The sequence below is a fragment of the Talaromyces marneffei genome, chromosome 3 (assembly GCF_009556855.1).
Source record: "Talaromyces marneffei chromosome 3, complete sequence".
Taxonomy (NCBI): Eukaryota; Fungi; Ascomycota; class Eurotiomycetes; order Eurotiales; family Trichocomaceae; genus Talaromyces; species Talaromyces marneffei.
Window position 1 is genome coordinate 764,121 of NC_072350.1, and position 20,616 is coordinate 784,736.

The following is a 20,616-nucleotide window of genomic DNA, read 5'->3' on the forward strand; positions in this document are numbered from 1 at the left end:
TAGTACCACAACAACGTCAACATCATGGCTAGAGACGTAATGCATTCCATCGGTTACCCCCCTGAACCCACCAGCTTTGAAATAGACATGGACAACCTCAGCGTATCAAGTAGCGATGACGATGACGAAGTCATCAACACTCGTTCTCGAAGCGCCTTCTTTCAGAGCTTCCCGCAGGACATCTCTGCTCAACGACCATTGATCAGCTTCGTCACAAATAAATGGGATACATCTCACTCCTCGAGGGGCCGATCATCCTCCTCCGCCTCGTCCACTTCATTTGATTGGCACCGCGTCCCATTGCTCGGATTCATAGTCTCCGTCGTTATGGCACCTAAATTCAGACGATATCTCGTCGTTTACGCTATTCTTTTGATGTCCGCTTATACGGGGTGGGAGGCGGTTCTGCAACCGATGATTAAAGAGCATGAAGATATCCTCACGTCGCTCAATGTGGATACATTAGAGAAAGTCGGCGGGTGGTTTGGGACCAATGTGCGTCCGGAATTTGTCGATGTTGTGTCGATGAGGACTCTCAATCCTGCTTTACTGCCAAGTCTTGAGAAGAAGCAGGGCAAATCTAGTCGGCGACTGGTTATTGTTGGCGATGTACATGGGTGTAAAGACGAATGTAAGTTCTATCCGTCCGACGGAACGAGAATGCTGCACGCAATACTAATTTCATACTATAGTGGAGAAACTCTTGAAAAAAGTCTCTTTTGATCCGGCTGGTGACCATCTTATACTTACCGGTGATATGATTAGCAAAGGCCCCAAGAGCGGCGGCGTGGTGGACCTTGCACGTGAACTCGGCGCTTCATGCGTACGAGGAAACCACGAAGACCGCATTTTGCTTGAGCGCTCAGACATGAAACTCCATACCAATGAAGTATCTGATCAGGAATATACCGTTGTGTCTGACACGGCTGAGCGCAAGGTAGCCAAGTCATTGACTGATGAGCAAGCCGCATGGTTACAGGACTGTCCTGTTATATTGAAAGTAGGAGTGATCAAGGATATGGGCGAAGTGGCTGTTGTGCACGGTGGACTTGTTCCCGGTGTACCTCTGGAAAGACAGGAATTGTCGAGTGTAATGTCAATGCGAACCATCGACTTGGATACCCATGTCCCAAGCTCCAACAAATCTGGCATTCCGTGGTTTAAAGTGAGTCTTCCTCCACCCAACCAATGTATGTGATATGGCAACTTGATTGACAATATGAAGGTCTACAACCAATATCATAAACTCCTAGCTTCAGGTCAAGAAGAGGTTGACTCCTCCGTACTACCCAAAACCATGACTGTGATATATGGACACGATGCCGCCAAATCACTCAACATCCGCCAATATACCAAGGGTTTGGATTCCGGGTGCGTCTACGGCCGAAAATTGAGTGCGCTCGTCATCGAGGACGGCGGCAAGAATAAAGTCGTGCAGGTGAAGTGTGACGAATACGTAAAATCCTAAGCTATGGGAGATCTTTAACTTTTGTGGCGTTTTCATTGGCTTCCTCTATGTCGGCATTTTGTTGGAGTTATTCTGTCTTAGAATATTTGATTTGCCGTCTTGGGTTGGGATTGGGGTTTACGGGATTGTATATGGATGTTGTGTCACGCTCCAATGATACCCAGATTTGACACTTCGGCGCCAAATATACGTATTTAATACTAATGATATTTGCACAGTTCTTCAAGGACTCTAGTTTATGGGTATACTGGTCTATAATACATGATAACAAGACGTAAGAATGTCTAGGTGAGGATGATAAGAGGATGAACGAACAAAAGCTTAAAGACCCTGATCCATTGGAATCCAATCCCCATTCTCTCTCCAAGTGCCAGCTTTGGTAAAATCCTCATACCACAACCCTCCCAACGCACCGTTCTTCATATACGCAAACCGGAAATATTCCGAATGGTTTTGATGTAAGCGTGTCCAGTCAAATGACAGGTCCGTGGCTGTCTTAACGTCGGTGTTGGTTTCAGTCGTCTTGGAAGCAGCACGGTATAGGTTAGCGCGGAGGACGTCATTGACCATCACCGCGATACCAGCAACATCGCTCGGGAGAGCAGAGAACCAAAATGTAAGATTATTCCCGGCAGCGCCGATGACGGGGGCAGTGATATTGGGTAACACGCCGCCCAGCTGCGCATCTCCAAGTAAAGCATTCGGAGTCTGAAGAATACTATCAAACCCCCATCGGGCGATGCCATTGATGAACAGACCCATCAGCAAGCCCTGGTAGACCAGGGAAGGTCGAGTTTGAAGAGCAGTTCCGGGAAGGAAAAGTAGCGAAAGGATATAGTGATGAATGCGGAGGTTGAGTTGGGGGAGGATTATCATGATTATTAATGTGCCTGCCATGACGCCGTATATCACCAGATAGCGAGGCAGTTTTCCCGCAGACCAGATGGCCCATGCTTGCGTGACCACGGTGACAACAAGGATGGCGACGATAATGATTAATGCGGGGATAGCCCCTGGTTGCTGCTGGATGTCGTGTGGAGTTAAGCGAGAGATAGGGATACGGTCAAAGGTATCTGTATTCAGAGCACCGACCCAGAAAGGCGTAAGCCATAGTATTGTTTTCTCCCATTGTGCAGTCAGACCAGTGAGAGTTTCCCGGATACAGAAATGGTATATACCCCAGCCGACAAAGGTTGCCGGTAACAAACGACCCATGCCAATTGAGACGACCTCAAGGTAGTCTGAAGCGAAAGGAGGATCGGATGCAAGCGCGACCTGAAACCAGGAAATGAACCAGATAGAGACGTAGAAGACAACTGGTGATGTAGTGCACAAAGAAATCACAGAGGTGAAAACAAGGGATATCGCAAAAAGCAACCACCGAGGATCCCGACATACAGCGGTCGTCTCTTTCTCAAAGTCAAAAGATGATGGGAAATATGAATTGAATACGACGCTTTCGATACCGTTCTGCTTCACCCCGGTGAAGCTGGTTTGCTCGCCTGTACGTCGAAGAATACCACATCCTCCGGCGGCATGGTTGATGACGCCAGCGTGAATTGCTGCAGCGCAGACAAAGGAGTCCCCGCGGTAAGAAGCAATCACATTTTCGGCATCAGGTGCGCCCCCGATGACAAGACTTCTGTAGTTGAGTTCTTGGTCACCTACAGTGTACGGCTCAAGGAGAATAGTATCGCGACATCCGGCAGGACATTTGAACGCAAACTTTTGCTCGTCAAAAGGACGGCATGCATTGCCGTCGATTCCACAGAGGGTACCATTGTGCCTGAATTCTATGTTAGATAGTCTGTCGTATTAAGTCTGGCTGAATACTTACCACAACCTAGCTCCGCACGAGAGTCGATTCGGCATGCCGTAACCCGGAATCTCAGGCCCAACAACTGACCAATTCAGGATCGTCAAGAAAATGGCCGCCCATAGAGCATGAAACGCGATCAAAGCTATTAATTTTGACCTCAAACTTGGGAATAGCCGTTTGACAACGCGGATCGACGCGGTCTGCGAGCTCTCAAAAAATGGGTTGATGCGATGTTTTCGCGGAGGATCGGGGCCGCTGAGGAAAGAGCCAAACCATCCTGATCGACCAGAAGAAGTTTGAGCGTGCTGGTGTCTAGTGCTTCGACCACCCAGAAGTCCTTGTCCAACTTCATCTTCTGGCAGGTCTAGAGAATCATCTGACCGGCTCGATTCCTGCGAATCGTCGTGGCTGTCAAGTTTGATTCCGGACCCGCCGGACTCTAGGTCTTTCAGTGGAACAGACTCTTTGTTGTTCGTCGAGCCTGAGTGGCCGGGAACGCCACGAATGGAGACCATGTCTTTAGGTTATACACATGGTTCTTTTCCTGTCGTAAGAATAGATGGTTAGTTGTCAAGGACGAAGTACTGAAAAGGCATGAAGCGGGCCAAATTATTTAGCGTGGCATTAAGCCCCCCAGCTCCAGCCCACCAGTCCCTTGGCGCCTTAACATGGGTATAATGCGTGCTCTGTAGTCATACTCTCTACATAACTAACTGCTACGAGTAGTGGTAACGAATACCAAAGCAAGTCATGGTATTGCAAACGTAACAGATTTGAGGTCATTTTGAGGTTATCTATGCCTAATCGCAAACTCTCGGTCCACTCTGTGATGCCACAGAAATCTACTTCTACCTGCCCCCCGCCATGACGACTCGTGAGGGACAAAACACCTGGCAGGAACTGAATCGATCATGATCTGATATTGTCAAAATAGATTTCAAGCGTCCAGCATAGTGGTAGAGATGGGCCCCGCTAAGCATTGCTCGTTAGCCAGTATAATGTTCTCCAGTCCTTTCTAGGGCTATTGTTGAAATAGCCCTAACCCTTCTTCATGTTCATCACGCATGACCGAGGAATCGGCTCTTGCTGAACGGAGATGACGGAGCTCGGAGGGATTGATTTCACACCCCGAGCGAGGCCTTACCCTAACTGCACTCTGTAGATTCGATCCAGCGGCCCCTTAAGGCTTACCCCCATCTTACCAGTAGGGTAGGGCCATTTAGCGGATGCTTGCCTGTTACTCCGGACTCCGTCTGAGCATAGACTGAACAGCCAATGACAATCAAGCATCAACAAGGATGCGCCCTCAACTTTTGCATGATGGATCAAGAATATTCAGGACTCAATCGTTGCATCATGCCAATCGTATCGTACGTAGTTGGTTATTTATACACCCGCGTTCAACCCTTCATCTTCCTCAGGAGCTTCCAACTCACGCAAAGGAACGAGCAAAACCAAGTCTGTCTCCAGTAATTTCCTAGGAATTCTATAATTAATCACCAAAATGTCATCTCCCCTCCAACTCCAACTCCAATCCCTATCCTCCCTCACTATCTCCTCCTTCCTCCCACCCCTCCCCCTCGTCGGCCTCATCACCTCCACCAGCGCACTCGCATACGCCTACTGCGAACACATCTTTCTCAACCCCCTCTCCGATCCCAGCGTACCCCCCGCTACAATTCGGCGCGTTTGGCAAAAATGCTTTCCTCCCGGGTTCGTGTTTGTAGCCACTTCACGAATCGGGAGTATCGCGAGCGGTGTTGCGGGTTATAGGGCTTCGGGCCCTGACTCTGTTGCTGGAACGTTATATGCGTCTGCTATTGCCTTTACCGTTGTGCATTTTGCCTTCTTGCCCTGGGTAAAAAGTTCCCCCCTCCCCAAACATCTCATCTGACGCATTCAAGAGCATGGCTGACAAGACGTGAAACAGGCACAACCCCATCTCCTCCCAATAATGGACAAGAATCCTACCAAGGAATCGGATGAAAAAATTCACGAATCCAACAAAAACTTTATCCGCCTTGATATCTTTCGGACTCTTGCCAGCGAGGTTCCTGCTTTCTTGTGCTTTTTGGGCGCTACTTTGGCGTACTTGAAGCTGTAGTTAGCTGGTTCAATCAATTCGGAAAAGAACAAAAATGATTTGTGTATACGGTATACGACTTGGCTGTTATGGTTTCTTTTGGGAAGCTTAGATGTATGTACGATGGAGTTTTGATAGATTATTTTGATTTAGACTGCATTAAATGACTGGACATGAATGAAGATATCAAACTATTGAACAAATTCACCATGCCGTCGACGCCAAGTCAAGTGCTAACATAATCATAATTCAACCTGTAAGTGCATGGCTCAGGGGTATTCAACATTGTATAGAAAGGAGTAGGGTATCGAGATCGTAAAGCATAATCGTCATGAGAGTTAAACGTTGGGCGTCAAACATCGATGTGTGTAATAAACTGTTGCTTCACCGAAATCTCATATTGCGAACTACTTGATTCTGCGGTGATTGATCTTGACGCATGTCATCAGATCTTGCATGCTTACAAGACCTTTAGACAGTGGAGCGTCCATAGTAGTAGTTGCGGCGGCTGCGGTCGACTCGCCAGACAAAGTAGATTCCCTAACATAGACAATTAGCACGAGATCAAAATCGAAGAGAGTACGTCAGACATACGAGAATACCAGACAAAAGCCAGATGATAGCAGACAAGAAGCTGAACGCTTCAGCAGCCTTCCAGCGACCACACAAGTCATTGTCACCAATATAGCCCCAGGCAAAAGCACCGCCGCAGTTGATGCTGTTCAGAGCATCGACCTCGAGACCGAAAGCGGCGAACCAGCAGAGTGCGATGATGATATCAACTTGACAAGCATTAGCACACAGGCCCTATTGGTACAAATTAGGTAGAGAAAGGTAAGGCTGTACTAGGCCAGATGAAGAATGTATGAGCAGTCGGAATCAACCAGAGTAACCCTAGTAGCAGTGACAGTCCCGCTATCACTTCGGTGTAAATCCAGCGACCTTCGTCCCAGGCCCTGAGGTGGTCATCGTGCCAAATGTGGAGGTAGTATCCGACGATACCAGCGACGACCTATTTACGTTAGTCATTTGGATGTAGTTATTAAGTAACTATGCATTGAGTAGTGGACATACAGCGGCACAGGCAAGTTCCGCAACGCGGAGGACGACAGAGAGGAGACGAGAGATGACAGGCATTTTTGTTGTTGTACTAGGTACTAGGTAGTGCTGGTAGGTGGGACCGTATGGATGGCTTGAGGCTTGAGTTTCCTAGTCGTGATGTTGATGATAGAAAGAAAACAACGGGTCTGAGACGAGGGATGGTGTGGCATTTAAGCTTCTCAGCAGTAGCTATGCCTGCCTACCTACGTGGTATACTGCTTCCTCAATCCAGCTCGCCTCGGCCTCGTGCGTCAGAGGAGTGGGAGGTAACCTATCCACTAATGAAAGCAAGAGAGCAAAAACTGGATATTCTGGGCAATCCCCCGCCTTTTCGTATTGCATGATTGTCCGATGAATGAAGCTCTCTCTGTATGACGCAAAAAGGCCTTTCTGGACCAATAAAATAGAAAAAAAACACCAGCCGCAGGAAAAACTAGTATTGATTCGAGAGATATGTTGCATAGGGGAGCAAGGAGAGTTCTGATGTGCCGAGGAGGGATGGCTTGCACGTTTCGGATTGGATGTTGATGCATCTGGACACGGCATGAGACGCCGTCTAGCCAATGCTTTAGTGGTCTCACGGTGTCGATCAATGAGGGAAGATGGTGGATTACTTTTCCACAGCACACTAGACATACTCTGTAGGCTATGATGACTCGGACTACGTACCTCGTACATACTCCATATTTCGACTGTTGACTAACTACCAAGTCCCCACAAGGTAAATTGAACCTACTTTTTATTTTTGTTTTTCTGTATTGTTCCCAGCTTGGCAAGATACCAAATGATGCAGAGTCATATTTAATATTAACAAAGTGATTATAACCATGTATACCCAGTAGGATCAACACGGAGAATTGGATAGTGAAGCTTCTAAGGTACATGCCTCTGACGTCGTTGGCTTGTAGTCTGGCGATGACGTCAATGTGTGTACCTGACACCAACCGCCGGAAAATCATCTGACAACCACAAGAGTCTACGGAGTAGCTGATCTACTTTCCCACTACAAGTAAAATAATATGGCCGATCGGGTGTCAACCGTTAATTGAATGATGGAGGGAGAAAGAAGGGCGAATAAGAGAATATTCGTGACTTTGGTTTCACAACATCACATGTTACGCTTCCATAATTCAAAATGCTGACTCTCGTGTTGGTCGACCCATCATGAAAACAATTACTATGGTATTACTCTAGACAAAACGCCCACGAAGCTTTAAGCTATTAGTAAAAATACAAATACTTCGCGATCAACTTGATCATTGTTGATGTCGCTGCTGCTTATTCTTTCCCTCTAAAAACCACTCAAACACATTCTGGAACACCGCTTTCCCCCCAGTCTCAATTACATCACCATGGCAAGGAATAATCCGGTCGAAATCCCACGTATTTATCCTTGCAACGGATTCCTCAACGCTCTTGCGATCTTTGGCCGTAATATACCACACAAACCGCTTGTGCCATGTTGCCGGCGGCGGATTGGCCGAGATCAAGGGCAAAAATAACTTGGTGAAGATGCCGGAGGTGGGAGACTCGCCAGTGCGAGAATATTGCTCTTTGGCTGGCAAGTTGAAAATGAGATCGGCCTGGATCATGGTTTTGCTGGGTTTGTGTAAAAAGACAATCTCTTTGTTGCCGTGTCCGTCGACGTATTCGATATCGATCTCGCGGTCGAATTCTTCCGAAATATGGATGTTGTGTTTGTTGGCTTTGGTGAGGATATGTGAGAATTGGATATCTTTCTGGTCGGGGTTGCTCTGTCGCTTTTCGTATAGGCCCTCAGGCGCAATGATTTCTGCGTCGGGGAAGGCCTTTTTCCACGCCGTGAGATAGAGGTGATGCTCCATATCTGGTGCGGCAATGTATTTTATCTGTCCGCCTTGCGAGGCAATTGTCTGTTGTACTTCGGAGGTAAGTGCGACTGGCGAGACGACGAGCATGTTTCCAGTCGCGAGTTTGACTACGATCACATATCAGCCAGCTGCTTGATTCCGATGGCGATTATATGGAAATGCACCAAGAGTACCTCTTCCGCCAAACTTGATCAAGCCAAAGCGTTGAAACGGGACACTGAATGTGGCGATGTTCGAAGTGACTTGTCGGATAACCATGACCTTGGTCGGGTCGCCAGGGAACAATTTGGAGCCCATGGCGAATTCGGTGCTGGTAGGCTTTTGTTGCTGTGAGTCTGACACGATTGAGTATTTTGCAACGAAGGGTATTGCAGATGCAGCAGTTTATGGATATGTAAATATATAGATACTACATACGTACGTAGTAAAGAGGTTAAAACAGGAGTCCAGACTGGATGCTTAGAAATGGACGTGAGGCAACACTGAACCGTGGAATGAAGCTCGAGCCCTAATCGGGAAGGCGCAGGCCGAGGCCCAAACCTTACCGTAATCGTTTCTTAATCCGACAAGTGCTCTGCCCAATCACAGCCCGCGCTTGCTAAGTTTTTGGCTTTGGAAGGATCCGCATTTTCTCTTTTACGTATTTTTATGCTTCAAATTATTCAAGTATTTATTCAAGTATTCACGGATGTTTTTGCGTCCAACTCGCCCTCGGCTCAAGTTCCCGAAGGGGTAGCACCATATCCTCTTTTAGGACTGACGATGACTCAGCGTCGAGCCCGTTGGCGATTCAATGGCCTAACGTGGAAATAGTCGATTGATAGAGGAGATGCGAGATGGTGCAAGGCTAATTATTAGAGCCGCTAGACAGGACATTGACTTGAACGTATTGGAAAGCGGGAAAGGATACGCGACTGAAGCCAGTATAGGATCATTGGATTATGATTATGCACGCCGGGAGTTTGGGATCAAGGACGTTTCTGGGTACTGTGGGCATGCATGACGATGCATGTAGTGCTCGTGTATCGCAGAAGATTGGGTTGCAATTCAGAGGAAAGAGGAAGTTAAGGGTTTTTGGCGGTGCGCATAGTGCTGTTTATGCGTGGCCTGAGATGAGTCAGGATTTGACGGTGTATGGGATAGATGATTGATCTTTGCTCAGCTGGCGCTGTGCAAACAGTGCCGTTGAAATTGTATAAAGATGCTATATTGATCTTGCAAATAACAGCACAGCGAAGGGACAAACCAGCAGGGGTATCAAGCAACACCGCGTCCTCCCGCCAAACGTTTCGCAACACGCCTTGAACCAAAAAAAAAAAAAACCAAACAATCTAGACACTCAACTGTACCAACCATGTTGGTTTTGTCGCTGGAACTCTTCATCGTTTCGGTGTGGTATGGTGGATTCTTTGAGGTTGAACGTTTCAATCAGCTGCTGCCATATCTCAAAATTAAGACTCCATATGAGCTGATGCTTCTGAATGCCCTTTTGCTGCGCCTCGAGTGGAGGATATGGCGTTGATGTTTCTAGAGATGATACGTTAGCTTGATGTGGGCGATCGCACATAGAATGAATCTTACGTATAGTAACCAGACCATGGCGATCCTGGCTAACTGCAACATTGCCATCTCTGATCAAAAAGCTTATATAGAACAGGTTCTCGACACTCTGCCCAAAGGACTTTGGGTTGATGGCAAATGGGAAAAGCAAAATACCTCCGTCTTGGGAAATCTTGTGCTTGTCCATGACTGCGTCAACCTCCTCGGCTGTAGGCTCCCTTCCCAATGCGCCCAACTCCTCATTAACAGCAACAGTCCGTGAATCTGTCGCCTCTTTTAAGAGTTTGCGGATTTTAGTGCACATCGCAGTAAGGTTTGAGGACTCTTGTCTGTCCAGATCTTGCTCCTCAAGATCTTGTGGTCGCACGATCTGCGTCCTGTCGATTTGATTTGCCGCTCTGCGTTGCGTAAGCTGTCGAGTGCGTTTCTGGACCGATAATGGACCAAGAAGGAAACCGGATAATGAAGGACGCGCATTGTACGGAAAACAGGCAGCTCGACCCAGCCAATCCCAGTTCAATGTATCATCGACTGCATCGTCATCGCTATCATCGCCGTTTGCTCGATTCTGGGTGCGGCGTTGTGTGCTGCCAAAACTATTCGCTGACCCGTTCGACGGGGTTTGACGCATAAAGGACAAGCATTTGGAGACGAATTCGTCTACGTCTATACCGGCAACGGCTCCATCCAACGTGCGCGCCGCCTTTTTATACGACAGATCCGCCGCATTGACCAAAAGCGCAGAATCGACAGTCGCGTCTGACGTCTGTTTCACTTGGGCGAAATATTCGTTCGCTTTCTGGATGGTGTTGAGGATACCCTTGTTGTTGCTCTGCAGATATTCGCCTCTGTAGTCTATTCTTTCATCAGCACACTAACCGCAACTATAAACCCGACGCCTAGACGTACCATTCATTTCACGTTGTAGGTCTCTAAGGCCCTTTCGAATCTTCCGACGCTCGGCGACATCTTGATCTGGATCGTAGTAGTCGGTGGCAGCTTTTTGAGACGCTCGTGGCTGAAACTGTGAGGCCTGTGTAGAGTCCGCATTTCCCTGTAACTCGGCTAGTCGTGCTCGCTTGCTGCCTGACGACGACGATCCTGTTGCGGAAGTATCCAGCGCCATGTCGCTCTTCCTCTTTCCGAGTTGTGGCCGTTGCCGATTTTGATTTTCTTTATCAGATGAAGTCGCTGGTGACCCGTCTGAAGACGGAGAGGGAGGCGATGAAAGTTGGTCGTCTTGGTATATGCTGGTAGAAAGCCTGGAGGGAGCCATGTTCAAGCACGATTTTTCCTGGAGCGGAACGATCTAAAATGCGGCGCTGCAATTCGAGTACCGTGCTATATAACAGGCTGAAACAAGTCACAAGGTTGGTCGAAGTAGCAGAAGTTCAAATACTAAAAGTTCTAACTTGGAATGAGAACAAACGCATGCGAAAATAAACGCGAAATAGACGTCACCCAAAGAGGCATTATCGGGGGGGAATTATAGTAGCGCGTTGGGACGCGCCTGAAGCCTTGACCGTCATCGACGTGGGTCTCACACACCAGCAGCAACCTACCTACTCCACCGCCTTCCCGTTTTGACTACACCTACATAGAGCAACAATCAGACACCACCACTTGTTCTTACTTTGTCTATGATGGAAGAACGTGGCTGGAGAAGCTGAAGCGATTGCAAAATGGAAGCTTTCACGTTTGCGACCTCCACTCAGGTCGACCTTCCCGTGCAGGTCAAGATGTAAGTCCAGTCATCTGCTCGGAGACATCAAGCGCAACACGGACTAATGAGCTATGCACAGCGGTTCTTTAGAGGGCAAACAGAAGCATATCCCATATTCCACACTCCTCAAAAATCCCGAGTTGCGACACCTCGGGTCCAACCAAAGCCCTGCGTCGGACCTATTCGTCACCGTTCAGCTATGGTCCGATTCCAAGCCCCTCGGCGTGCCGATGCAGACATCGTACAAGTCCTTCAAGACGAGTCGCACATGGAACGAATGGCTACAACTGCCACTATGTGTAAAGGATGCGCCTTTGGGATCGCAGTTGGCTATAACGATTTGGGATCTCTCGCCCCTCGGTAATGAAACCTCGAATGGCCATGGCGTTCCCTTCGGCGGGACTACAATATCATTATTCGACACCGATGGCAAGCTGCGAATGGGAAGACAGAAATGTAAGATTTATCGGAACAAGGCCGCGGACGGTTTCTCGTCTAGTACAACACCAGCTATACCGCCCGTTCAACGTCGCAAGACAGATGGCGCACTTTCTCTTACTCAATCGCCCGAGGAAGCCGAACTTGAGCGTATTGAAGGTCTAATAAAGAAACATGAGATGGGCGAAATGACCCGGGTAGACTGGCTGGACCAGTTGGTATTTCGCCAATTAGAGAAAATCAAAACAAGTGCGGAGGAAGCCGCGAAGAAAAGAGCAACGATAGTTCAAGCCGCGAAAAAGAAAGCCATCCAAAAAGACAATGGGGTCAGCGAAGAAGATTCCGATACAGAAAGCTTGGATGAAGAGAACTTTCTTCTATATATTGATTTCCCACGATTTGATCATCCTATTGTATGGGCCGATTATGAATATCCCCCTCCACCGGTTTCAACGCATCCTTCACACACACAGAACAACCCTACAGGTACTCTTAAACCGCCACCTGAAGTTCAGTTAGGTCCTGGAATCGAAGGTCCCGATGACGCGGGAACTTACCGAGTTGTTAGAATCTATGATCCGGAAGTCGGACAGACCGGCAACCCCTGTGAAGACAAGCACAGAAGGCTTGTGCGTAGTCATCGAACCGGAATCATGGACCGTGATCTCAAGCCTAATCCCAAGATACGTGACGAGTTGAACTTTATCATGTCCTATGGTCCTACTCATGAGTTGACAGCTGAGGAGAAGGACCTGATCTGGCGGTTCAGATACTACTTGACTCGCGATAAGAAGGCACTCACGAAATTCGTCAAATCAGTAAATTGGAGGGATCATGGTGAAGCTCGACAAGCCATGGAGATTTTGCCCAAATGGACCGAGATTGATGTCGATGACGCTCTGGAGTTGTTGGGCCCGACTTTCGATAATGCCACGGTTCGTGCATATGCAGTTGACCGTTTGCGAAAGGCAGGTGATGACGAGCTTCTTCTGTACCTTTTACAACTTGTGCAAGCCTTGAAGTTCGAAAAGACACCGGAAGAAACTGCAGAAGAAGTCGCACACGACTCATCTTTGGCCAATTTTTTGATGGCACGGGCTGCTAACAATTTCGTGCTTGGCAACTATCTCCACTGGTACCTCATGGTTGAATGCGATGACACAGGTATCGCAAATCTGGCATCTCATCGGCGCTTATTCGCCCGTGTGGAATATTACTTTATGACTGAGCTGGAGAAAGTTCATCCAGAACATCGAAAGATCTTACTCCGCCAAGGCGAATTAATCACTGTCCTGACAAGAATTGCAAAAGAGTTACGCTTTTCGAGAGAAAATCGTGCTGTCAAGATTGAGAAATTGAAAAAATATCTCAAAGATCCTAAGAATGAAATTATCACCATCGACCCGCCTCTGCCCTTACCATTGGATCCTAGTGTCACTATAACGGGATGCTTCCCCGACGATTCCAACGTTTTCAAATCCTCTTTATCCCCGCTGCTTGTCAATTTCAAAACATCCGACGGCCGCAAATATCCCGTTCATTTCAAGGTTGGCGACGATCTTCGTCAGGACCAGCTAGTCATTCAGATCATCACCCTAATGGACCAATTGCTACAAAAGGAGAACTTGGATCTAAAGCTTACTCCATATCGTATTCTGGCGACTGGCTCAACTGCTGGGGCTGCACAGTTTATCCCTTCAACTTCCCTTTCAGCAGCGTCTGCGAAATATAAAGGCTCTATTCTCGCATACTTGAGGGCCAACAATCCCGATGACTCAGAGCCACTTGGTGTTCGCAAAGAGACTATGGATATATACATCAAGTCATGCGCTGGTTATTGTGTCGTTACGTATCTCCTTGGTGTTGGAGATCGCCATCTCGAAAACCTTCTCCTGGCACCCGACGGCCATTTCTTCCATGCAGACTTTGGCTTCATCCTCGGTCGAGACCCCAAGCCCTTTGCGCCGATGATGAAACTCTGTAAAGAGATGGTTGAGGGCATGGGAGGTGCCAATTCCCAACACTACCTCCAATTCAAACAACATTGCTTCACTGCATATACTACGCTCCGCAAGTCAGCAAACCTCATCCTGAATCTGTTCAGTCTTATGGTCGATGCCAACATTCCGGATATCAGAGTGGAGCCGGATAAGGCTGTGCTCAAAGTGAAGGAGCGGTTTCACTTGGAACTGAGCGAGGAAGAGGCCATAAGGCATTTCGAGCAACTGATCTCTGATAGTGTGAATGCTATTTTTGGTGTTGTCATTGATCGGTTGCACGATTTCGTGCAAGGATGGAGGACGTGATTCAAATCATTTGTCTATTCTCAAAGCTTATGCAAAGCAAATCATATGCGCACAATACCACTCTGTCCTCTATTGAAAGAATGAAAGACTTCAGCGTCAATCGGCTTGTCGAACATCTAGGGATCAACACTTACCTTTAAGCAGGGCTGAGGGGTGAACGACCCGAACATTGCGCTCCAGAGTCTTCATGTTCCCACACCACCTTTTGGGCTTGGACTTCGCTGCGGATCGAGTCATCGCTAGTATAGGTCCAATTGAAGTCGTCGCGAGCTGCATTATGCATGATATATATAAATACTCGTTCTATAACTCAGGCGGATCAGATGGAGACGTTGGAAAATGTCATATTCAACTTATAGGATCGGTCAAACAACCCGAAATTATGTACAATAAATTCAAGGAAGTAAAAAACACTGGACTCAAAACACTCTATTACCGAACACTGCCAAAATGCATGAATATATCACCTTCATTGCCCGAATTTGTTCCTGTTATATGATAAAGACAATTTCCCTTGAACAATGCCGAAATTTGAATTCGTTTCTATACCGAAATATGAACCCCTCACATTGCTATGTTACACAGCATAGTACCGATTGTCGTGTAGCATGCGTACTGCGCAAACTTCTGGGAATATAAAGTAAGGATTGTAGTACCAGTCGTGTTGCGAGCATACTAGGTGTCAAAACTCTTGTTCGTTCGAGCACCGATCTCTTCATCTTCCGGAGCTCGAGGCTCATGCAAATTTAGCTCTATCCACTCATGCGTATTATCCGTATTAGACGTATCACGAGCGCCAACTTGTACACGAGACGTAACATACGAATCTCCGCCCATATTTCGCCCGCTATTTAGCGGGTAAGCATCAGCGGTGAACACCGCGTCGTCTGCAGCGTCACTCACAATTTTGCTCTGAGCTCGCTGGTCTTCATCATCCTCAGGTGTACCCTCACGACATGCCCATGCATCGACAAATCGGAGTACTTCGCGATTCCACCATCGTCTTATAAAGAGCAAGCGGAAGGGAACTAGAGCAATGATGAGAACCGGAAACGCCGGTGCAGCTTTCGTCAAGGTCAGAACGAAGATTGCAGTTGTGAGAACGATTTGAAGCATGGTGTAATAATGGATGGGGAGGTAGGAAGGTCTCTGAGAGGGGATGTCCTTGTCATGAAGAGAAGCAGGCAGCTGAGGGAGCTCTGACGACGGAGTCAGGAGATAGAAAAAGCGGTATAATATAGGGCTACACGGTGCGGTTAGAAAAGTCTGACAGAGAACTGCGGTTAGGAGGTGTATGTACTTTACTGATAAACTCTGCTCTCCCATGAACAGAAACAGCCCAGCTAACACGCTTGTTGGGGTCAAGCCCAAAACAGTCATGAAAGGCGGGCTAACAAAAAGCATGATGCCTCCGGCATGCAAAAATGCCGACCAACGTTGCTCATAAACACGTCGAACCTCGCGAGACTCTACCTTTTCCACACCGTCCACAATTACCGTATGCTGCTCTTGCTCTGAATGCATCAACGATTCCGAGTGAAGAGGGGCTTGAGGAAGCAGTCCATTTGCCGGAGGAATCCCCAGAATCCCACAGATTGCCGTCGTCGTGCCAAGTAGAACGATGTCCCATGCGAATCCACCAGGCTTTCGGGTCCCGTATCTGTCAATGGTACAAATAATCGAACTCACTTCGTGGTCGAAGAAGAATAGTACTGTGATAATAAAACCAGGCAGGATAGCAGCCAGTATCCAGCCTGCTGGCAAAGTCCAGAACTTGACGAAGAATGTATCACGTTCTGGAGACGTCGGCCGAAATGAATGGCTTACGTTAAGAGTCATCTTGTCCAAGTTCGCTAGTTCTCCGACATGAGGCATGGCAATGAAAATAATAATGGAGATTGCGGCGGCATACTCTGCAAGACCGAGCCGAATATATCGGTGGAACAATGGTCGCCACGATTCAGCCGTCGAGAGAAATATGGCAAGAAGCATGGTGCCAATCGCACCAATAATTGCATAGAGGAAGGCTGCAAATGAAAGGCTGTCGTGAGCTCGTTGCAATTCCTGGATAGCCTTGTGGAAATATATCACACTGTTCAACAACGAAAAAATCTCGGTGGAGAATGTCGTGACATATCGCATGGTCCAGTCATGAGCATTGACAATAGCTAGCACATAATGCATCCAAGCAGCATGGATCAATGACCATGCCATAAATGGCAAGAAGGGTATCTGATTTGGTTGTCAGGCTAATGAAGTTCAAGAACTGCGAGGTGGTCTTCGTACCTTGAAATTATCATGGCACAATGCATATATATTCTCGGCCAATACAGAGAAGGGTCCAGTCACGCCGAGGATGGTCAATGGCTGAATCGAAGCAAGAGCAAAGATGATACCGCAAAGACCAGTGCTAAAGACTACCTCAATCGTTCCCCAATTGGCCCCGGTCAAAACGTACAGGTCACTCGCAAACGTGATGCCTGGAAGAAGATTGGTGAAGAACACATACACGGCGCTGGCGAATATTTGCTGATTAAATACTGTCCAATCGGACAAGTATCGCCTGCGAACATTGATAATATCTTGTTTCAAGAGTCGAAACGGGCGAAGAGGACCACCTCTAGCGATAGAGCCCTTTAAAGCACGCCATGGTTTGGGCGTGTGCTTCGACGGAGTTATGATGGAATGCGCATCCGGATCTTCATTTTCTTCGTCTTCTTCAGGTATTCTATTCTGATCATCTGGAGAACTTGCCTGATGACGAGGACGCGCTCTTTCTGACCTGTGTCGCAAAGAAGACGAGGTCCTGGTGGACCGAGGACGAAAGGCCGTAATCAGAGACATTGAGAATGTCTACAGCAAAATTTTGTGGGTTTGAGAATGGGACGAATTCAATTTTTGCTCTCTATGGTTTAGATCTTCAACATCACAAGTATTCATTGCTCTCTCCTATCTGGAAACTGTGGTGTCAGTCCAAGACTCTTCCAAGCTTTGCCCAGATAGATACCCCGCACCTGATTCCTTCATGATCACAAAAGTTTTCCTACTTTAGAGGTGTAGTCCTTGCTGAATCCATTTAAGTGAGATTTATTTTGCCAGGAGTATAGAAAAGTTAAGAATTCGAGGCAAATGAGAGGAAGATTAAAAAAACCCCCATTCGTTATCAGTGCCCAAACCCATGCAGATAACGATAACGTCAAGTGTGTATACAGTTCACCGCCTTTGTTGTTCTGCCGACAAAATATTGATTTTCTCCGATGCCGACTCCGGGATTGAGGTCATGACGTCCTGATCAATAGTTGCACATTAATGGAACCATTTGGCGATGTATGATTGAATCGACGATCGATTGATAAGATGCCCGCGCCCTCCAAAGTTCAACTGAAAACGCAACCCCTGCGTCGACAACGATGACCGCCAAATTTATTCCGCGCGCCGTGTTCCCTCAATATGACTCGATTCCGCGCTCATACTTCCTGGGCCATCACAAGGCTGGTCTGGAGAAGATGAAGAGTATGATATCGAGTATAGATTATATTATCGAATGTCGAGATTTTCGGGTTCCGATTACTTCCATCAATCCCATGTTTGAGGAGGCTCTTGGGGACAAACAACGTCTCATTGTATATACGAAGAGAGACTTGGGAGGAGAAGCCGATGGCGTGACACGAAAAGTAAACAATATCAAGTCTACAATACGTCGTATTCAAGAGACTAACATCGGCGCCTTTGTGTAGAATAAAGAATTAATGCGCAAGCTCGATCCGAAGACCACCGTCTTTTTCACGACGTCGACTTCCGCGGACTCCGTCAGTGCTATATTGAGGCATCTAAAAGCAGACAAATCAACCGCTCACCGGATAGCAGCTAGTCGAGCGATGGTTGTTGGCATGCCAAACATTGGAAAATCATCTTTGATAAACACTCTCAGGAATCAAGGTGTCCATAAAGCCAAGGCACTCAAGACGGGCGAGCACCCAGGTGTAACGCGCAAGATTGGTACCCCCGTCAAGGTGGTAGAAAGAGAGGACGGATCTTCGGTTCATGTTCTGGATACACCCGGCGTGTTTGTCCCCTACATGCCTGATGCTGAGAGGATGCTGAAACTTGCTCTTTGCGGTTGCGTCAAAGATACGATTATACCCCCCGTCACATTGGCAGATTATCTTCTGTACCAAATCAACTTATTTGATCCAAAAGTTTATGAGAAATGGTCCGAACCTACAAACGAAGTCATGCCGCTGCTTACGCGATTCGCTCACCAAGTGGGATTGCTTTCAAAGGGCGCGGTTCCGAATATAGAACAAGCTGCCATTAATCTTGTTCAAAAATGGCGGTCCGGCGACCTGGGGAAGTTTGTTCTCGACGATGTTAGAGAAGAATTAAGGGCACGCAAGGAGGGAACTTTGAAGACTTTTGGTCCTAGTCGGACACAAAGACTCAAGGCTATCACGCGCGAGCGAAAGCTGAAACAGCAAGAGCGGATGGAAGCTTCCAAAAGCACCGCTACAATGAAAGTAATAACCAGCTCGGAGCGAAGATAGCGGGGTGTGCTATGTATAAGCGTGTATATTATCATGTATATTAGATCCTATTTTTGAACAATCGCTAGAAATACTGTACAAATAGCATATTTTGTTTGATTGGCATGAACACAATTTTCATGAGATCTTGTCCAGAAGTCTTCGGCGCCTTCTATCGACAAGCTCCTCTTGAACTTCTTCAAGCGTGGGAAGCCTCCATTCTACGCCATCTCCAGCATCGCCCGGCAACGGTTCCCAACCATCCTCGACTTCATTCTCCCCGTTCTTTATCATATTCTCAATTGCTTCCTTTTCACGTTTCTGCTCATAGGCAACCAGGGCATCCTCTTCCTCATCTCGCCCATAGCCGAAGTAAGCAGCATCAACGTGTTTGCGGAATAATTCGGCAGCTTTCTTCCCGCTCTCGGTTTCCTCTTCATCTGGTCGGTTTTTCCTCGCTGCTGCTTCAAACATCTCCTTGACACCAGGAAGTTCTCGCGCACGTCCAAAATATCGATAACCTTTCCCACCACCTGGAATTTCCCTGCCTTCATCATCATAAACCCTCCCACCGCCACGCATGTAGTTTGGTCCGCCTAGATTCCGAATTTGTGACTCCCACATATGTTTCTCCCTCATGAGTTTGTTGATTTCATCGTTGAGATCTCGGATTTGGTAGTCGCTTAGACTAGGGTCCTGGATTCTTGTGACTTTGCGCGATATTTCCTTCAGCACTTGACCTCGCCATTTTTCTGCGGTTGGTATGGAATCTATCTGTGTAATGCCCTTTGGTCGGCGCGTGCGTGCGATGTCGAGGATTCCAAGATCTGCTGCCTGTGCCGCTCGGAAGCGGAAGAGCATCGACTGCGCTTTCTCGCTGTTTCGAGCCTAGAGGAGTTTGACGTATAAATTTGGTGATCGGTCGAGTAAAAAGAACATCAGGATATGAATGTGACCACTTACCATCTTGGTGACTGTGAGAATGTGCTATGAATTTTGGGTATGCAATGCGCTCATATGGTATAAAAATCCTCGGGTATAGGTTTGCGCGATTGACTGCTGTTTCATGGAAAGAGAGAAACGTTGTCTTTTTAGGTTGAGGTTTGACGTTGGCATCGACATTTCAAGAAGCTTGACAGCTGACGCTAGTCCATTTTCGGATACAACAGTGCCCTAACTTCACTTGTGCATCCAACATGATACGCGTACTGTTTGCTCAGGGAAGAACTTATCAAATCATGTCTGAGGAGATGTTTTGTACTTGAATATATATATATATATATATTGAATATGTATTAACGACATTTATATCCAGGCAGCCCCTGACAATAGTTATCAAGGTCTAGTCTCCTGTCTTCATATCAAACACTTATACCTACCTAGATGGAAAGACCATAACTAGCTTCGATTTACGGGGCCTGAGTAATTAATATCTAATTCATGAAGGTATTATATTCCTTATACAACTCTCAAACTGTCAGGTGAAAGTAATGTACGACACAAATGAATCGTAGTATCGGAGCTTAAAAAAAATCATGTTCATCAATATGACTGGCTAAAAATGAAACACTAACCAACCAAATCACTTGCACCCTAATGAAGATCATAATACATACGAATGAACATATAATATAAACAAAACAAACTCCAGAAGCCCTCTCTTAATTTCCAGTGATGTCCACTGCTCCCAAATCATAGCATCCTCAAGAAAACGCAAAACAACCGGAATCCGCCCCAGCAGATAT

At 47.1% G+C, this 20,616-nt stretch overlaps 10 protein-coding genes across 10 annotated transcripts; 4 read left to right on the forward strand and 6 right to left on the reverse strand.

Annotated features, from left to right (window-relative positions):
- Positions 1-24: 24 nt before the first annotated feature.
- EYB26_004029 (uncharacterized protein) lies at positions 25-1,468 on the forward strand (the record flags this gene model as incomplete). Its single annotated transcript, XM_054263323.1, has 3 exons — positions 25-631; positions 693-1,165; positions 1,226-1,468. 3 exons carry the CDS (start codon positions 25-27, stop codon positions 1,466-1,468), a joined length of 1,323 nt encoding a protein of 440 aa, XP_054119298.1.
- A 321-nt stretch (positions 1,469-1,789) lies between these two features.
- EYB26_004030 (uncharacterized protein) lies at positions 1,790-3,802 on the reverse strand (the record flags this gene model as incomplete). Its single annotated transcript, XM_054263324.1, has 2 exons — positions 1,790-3,254; positions 3,306-3,802. 2 exons carry the CDS (start codon positions 3,800-3,802, stop codon positions 1,790-1,792), a joined length of 1,962 nt encoding a protein of 653 aa, XP_054119299.1.
- A 989-nt stretch (positions 3,803-4,791) lies between these two features.
- Positions 4,792-5,391, forward strand: EYB26_004031 (uncharacterized protein; the record flags this gene model as incomplete). Its single annotated transcript, XM_054263325.1, has 2 exons — positions 4,792-5,145; positions 5,218-5,391. 2 exons carry the CDS (start codon positions 4,792-4,794, stop codon positions 5,389-5,391), a joined length of 528 nt encoding a protein of 175 aa, XP_054119300.1.
- A 450-nt stretch (positions 5,392-5,841) lies between these two features.
- On the reverse strand, positions 5,842-6,507 carry EYB26_004032 (uncharacterized protein; the record flags this gene model as incomplete). Its single annotated transcript, XM_054263326.1, has 4 exons — positions 5,842-5,910; positions 5,965-6,152; positions 6,217-6,382; positions 6,445-6,507. 4 exons carry the CDS (start codon positions 6,505-6,507, stop codon positions 5,842-5,844), a joined length of 486 nt encoding a protein of 161 aa, XP_054119301.1.
- Positions 6,508-7,727: 1,220 nt separating this feature from the next.
- On the reverse strand, positions 7,728-8,618 carry EYB26_004033 (uncharacterized protein; the record flags this gene model as incomplete). Its single annotated transcript, XM_054263327.1, has 2 exons — positions 7,728-8,428; positions 8,486-8,618. 2 exons carry the CDS (start codon positions 8,616-8,618, stop codon positions 7,728-7,730), a joined length of 834 nt encoding a protein of 277 aa, XP_054119302.1.
- A 767-nt stretch (positions 8,619-9,385) lies between these two features.
- EYB26_004034 (uncharacterized protein) lies at positions 9,386-11,157 on the reverse strand (the record flags this gene model as incomplete). Its single annotated transcript, XM_054263328.1, has 4 exons — positions 9,386-9,621; positions 9,675-9,848; positions 9,903-10,736; positions 10,791-11,157. The coding sequence occupies 4 exons, from the start codon at positions 11,155-11,157 to the stop codon at positions 9,386-9,388; spliced, it is 1,611 nt and encodes a 536-aa protein (XP_054119303.1).
- A 406-nt stretch (positions 11,158-11,563) lies between these two features.
- EYB26_004035 (uncharacterized protein) lies at positions 11,564-14,348 on the forward strand (the record flags this gene model as incomplete). Its single annotated transcript, XM_054263329.1, has 2 exons — positions 11,564-11,622; positions 11,684-14,348. The coding sequence occupies 2 exons, from the start codon at positions 11,564-11,566 to the stop codon at positions 14,346-14,348; spliced, it is 2,724 nt and encodes a 907-aa protein (XP_054119304.1).
- A 675-nt stretch (positions 14,349-15,023) lies between these two features.
- On the reverse strand, positions 15,024-17,192 carry EYB26_004036 (uncharacterized protein; the record flags this gene model as incomplete). The annotated part of the gene is made up of 3 exons (XM_054263330.1): positions 15,024-15,591; positions 15,649-16,580; positions 16,635-17,192. The coding sequence occupies 3 exons, from the start codon at positions 17,190-17,192 to the stop codon at positions 15,024-15,026; spliced, it is 2,058 nt and encodes a 685-aa protein (XP_054119305.1).
- Positions 17,193-17,758: 566 nt separating this feature from the next.
- Positions 17,759-18,892, forward strand: EYB26_004037 (uncharacterized protein; the record flags this gene model as incomplete). Its single annotated transcript, XM_054263331.1, has 2 exons — positions 17,759-18,022; positions 18,086-18,892. The coding sequence occupies 2 exons, from the start codon at positions 17,759-17,761 to the stop codon at positions 18,890-18,892; spliced, it is 1,071 nt and encodes a 356-aa protein (XP_054119306.1).
- Positions 18,893-19,009: 117 nt separating this feature from the next.
- EYB26_004038 (uncharacterized protein) lies at positions 19,010-19,837 on the reverse strand (the record flags this gene model as incomplete). The annotated part of the gene is made up of 2 exons (XM_054263332.1): positions 19,010-19,759; positions 19,835-19,837. 2 exons carry the CDS (start codon positions 19,835-19,837, stop codon positions 19,010-19,012), a joined length of 753 nt encoding a protein of 250 aa, XP_054119307.1.
- Between the last annotated feature and the right edge of the window lie 779 nt (positions 19,838-20,616).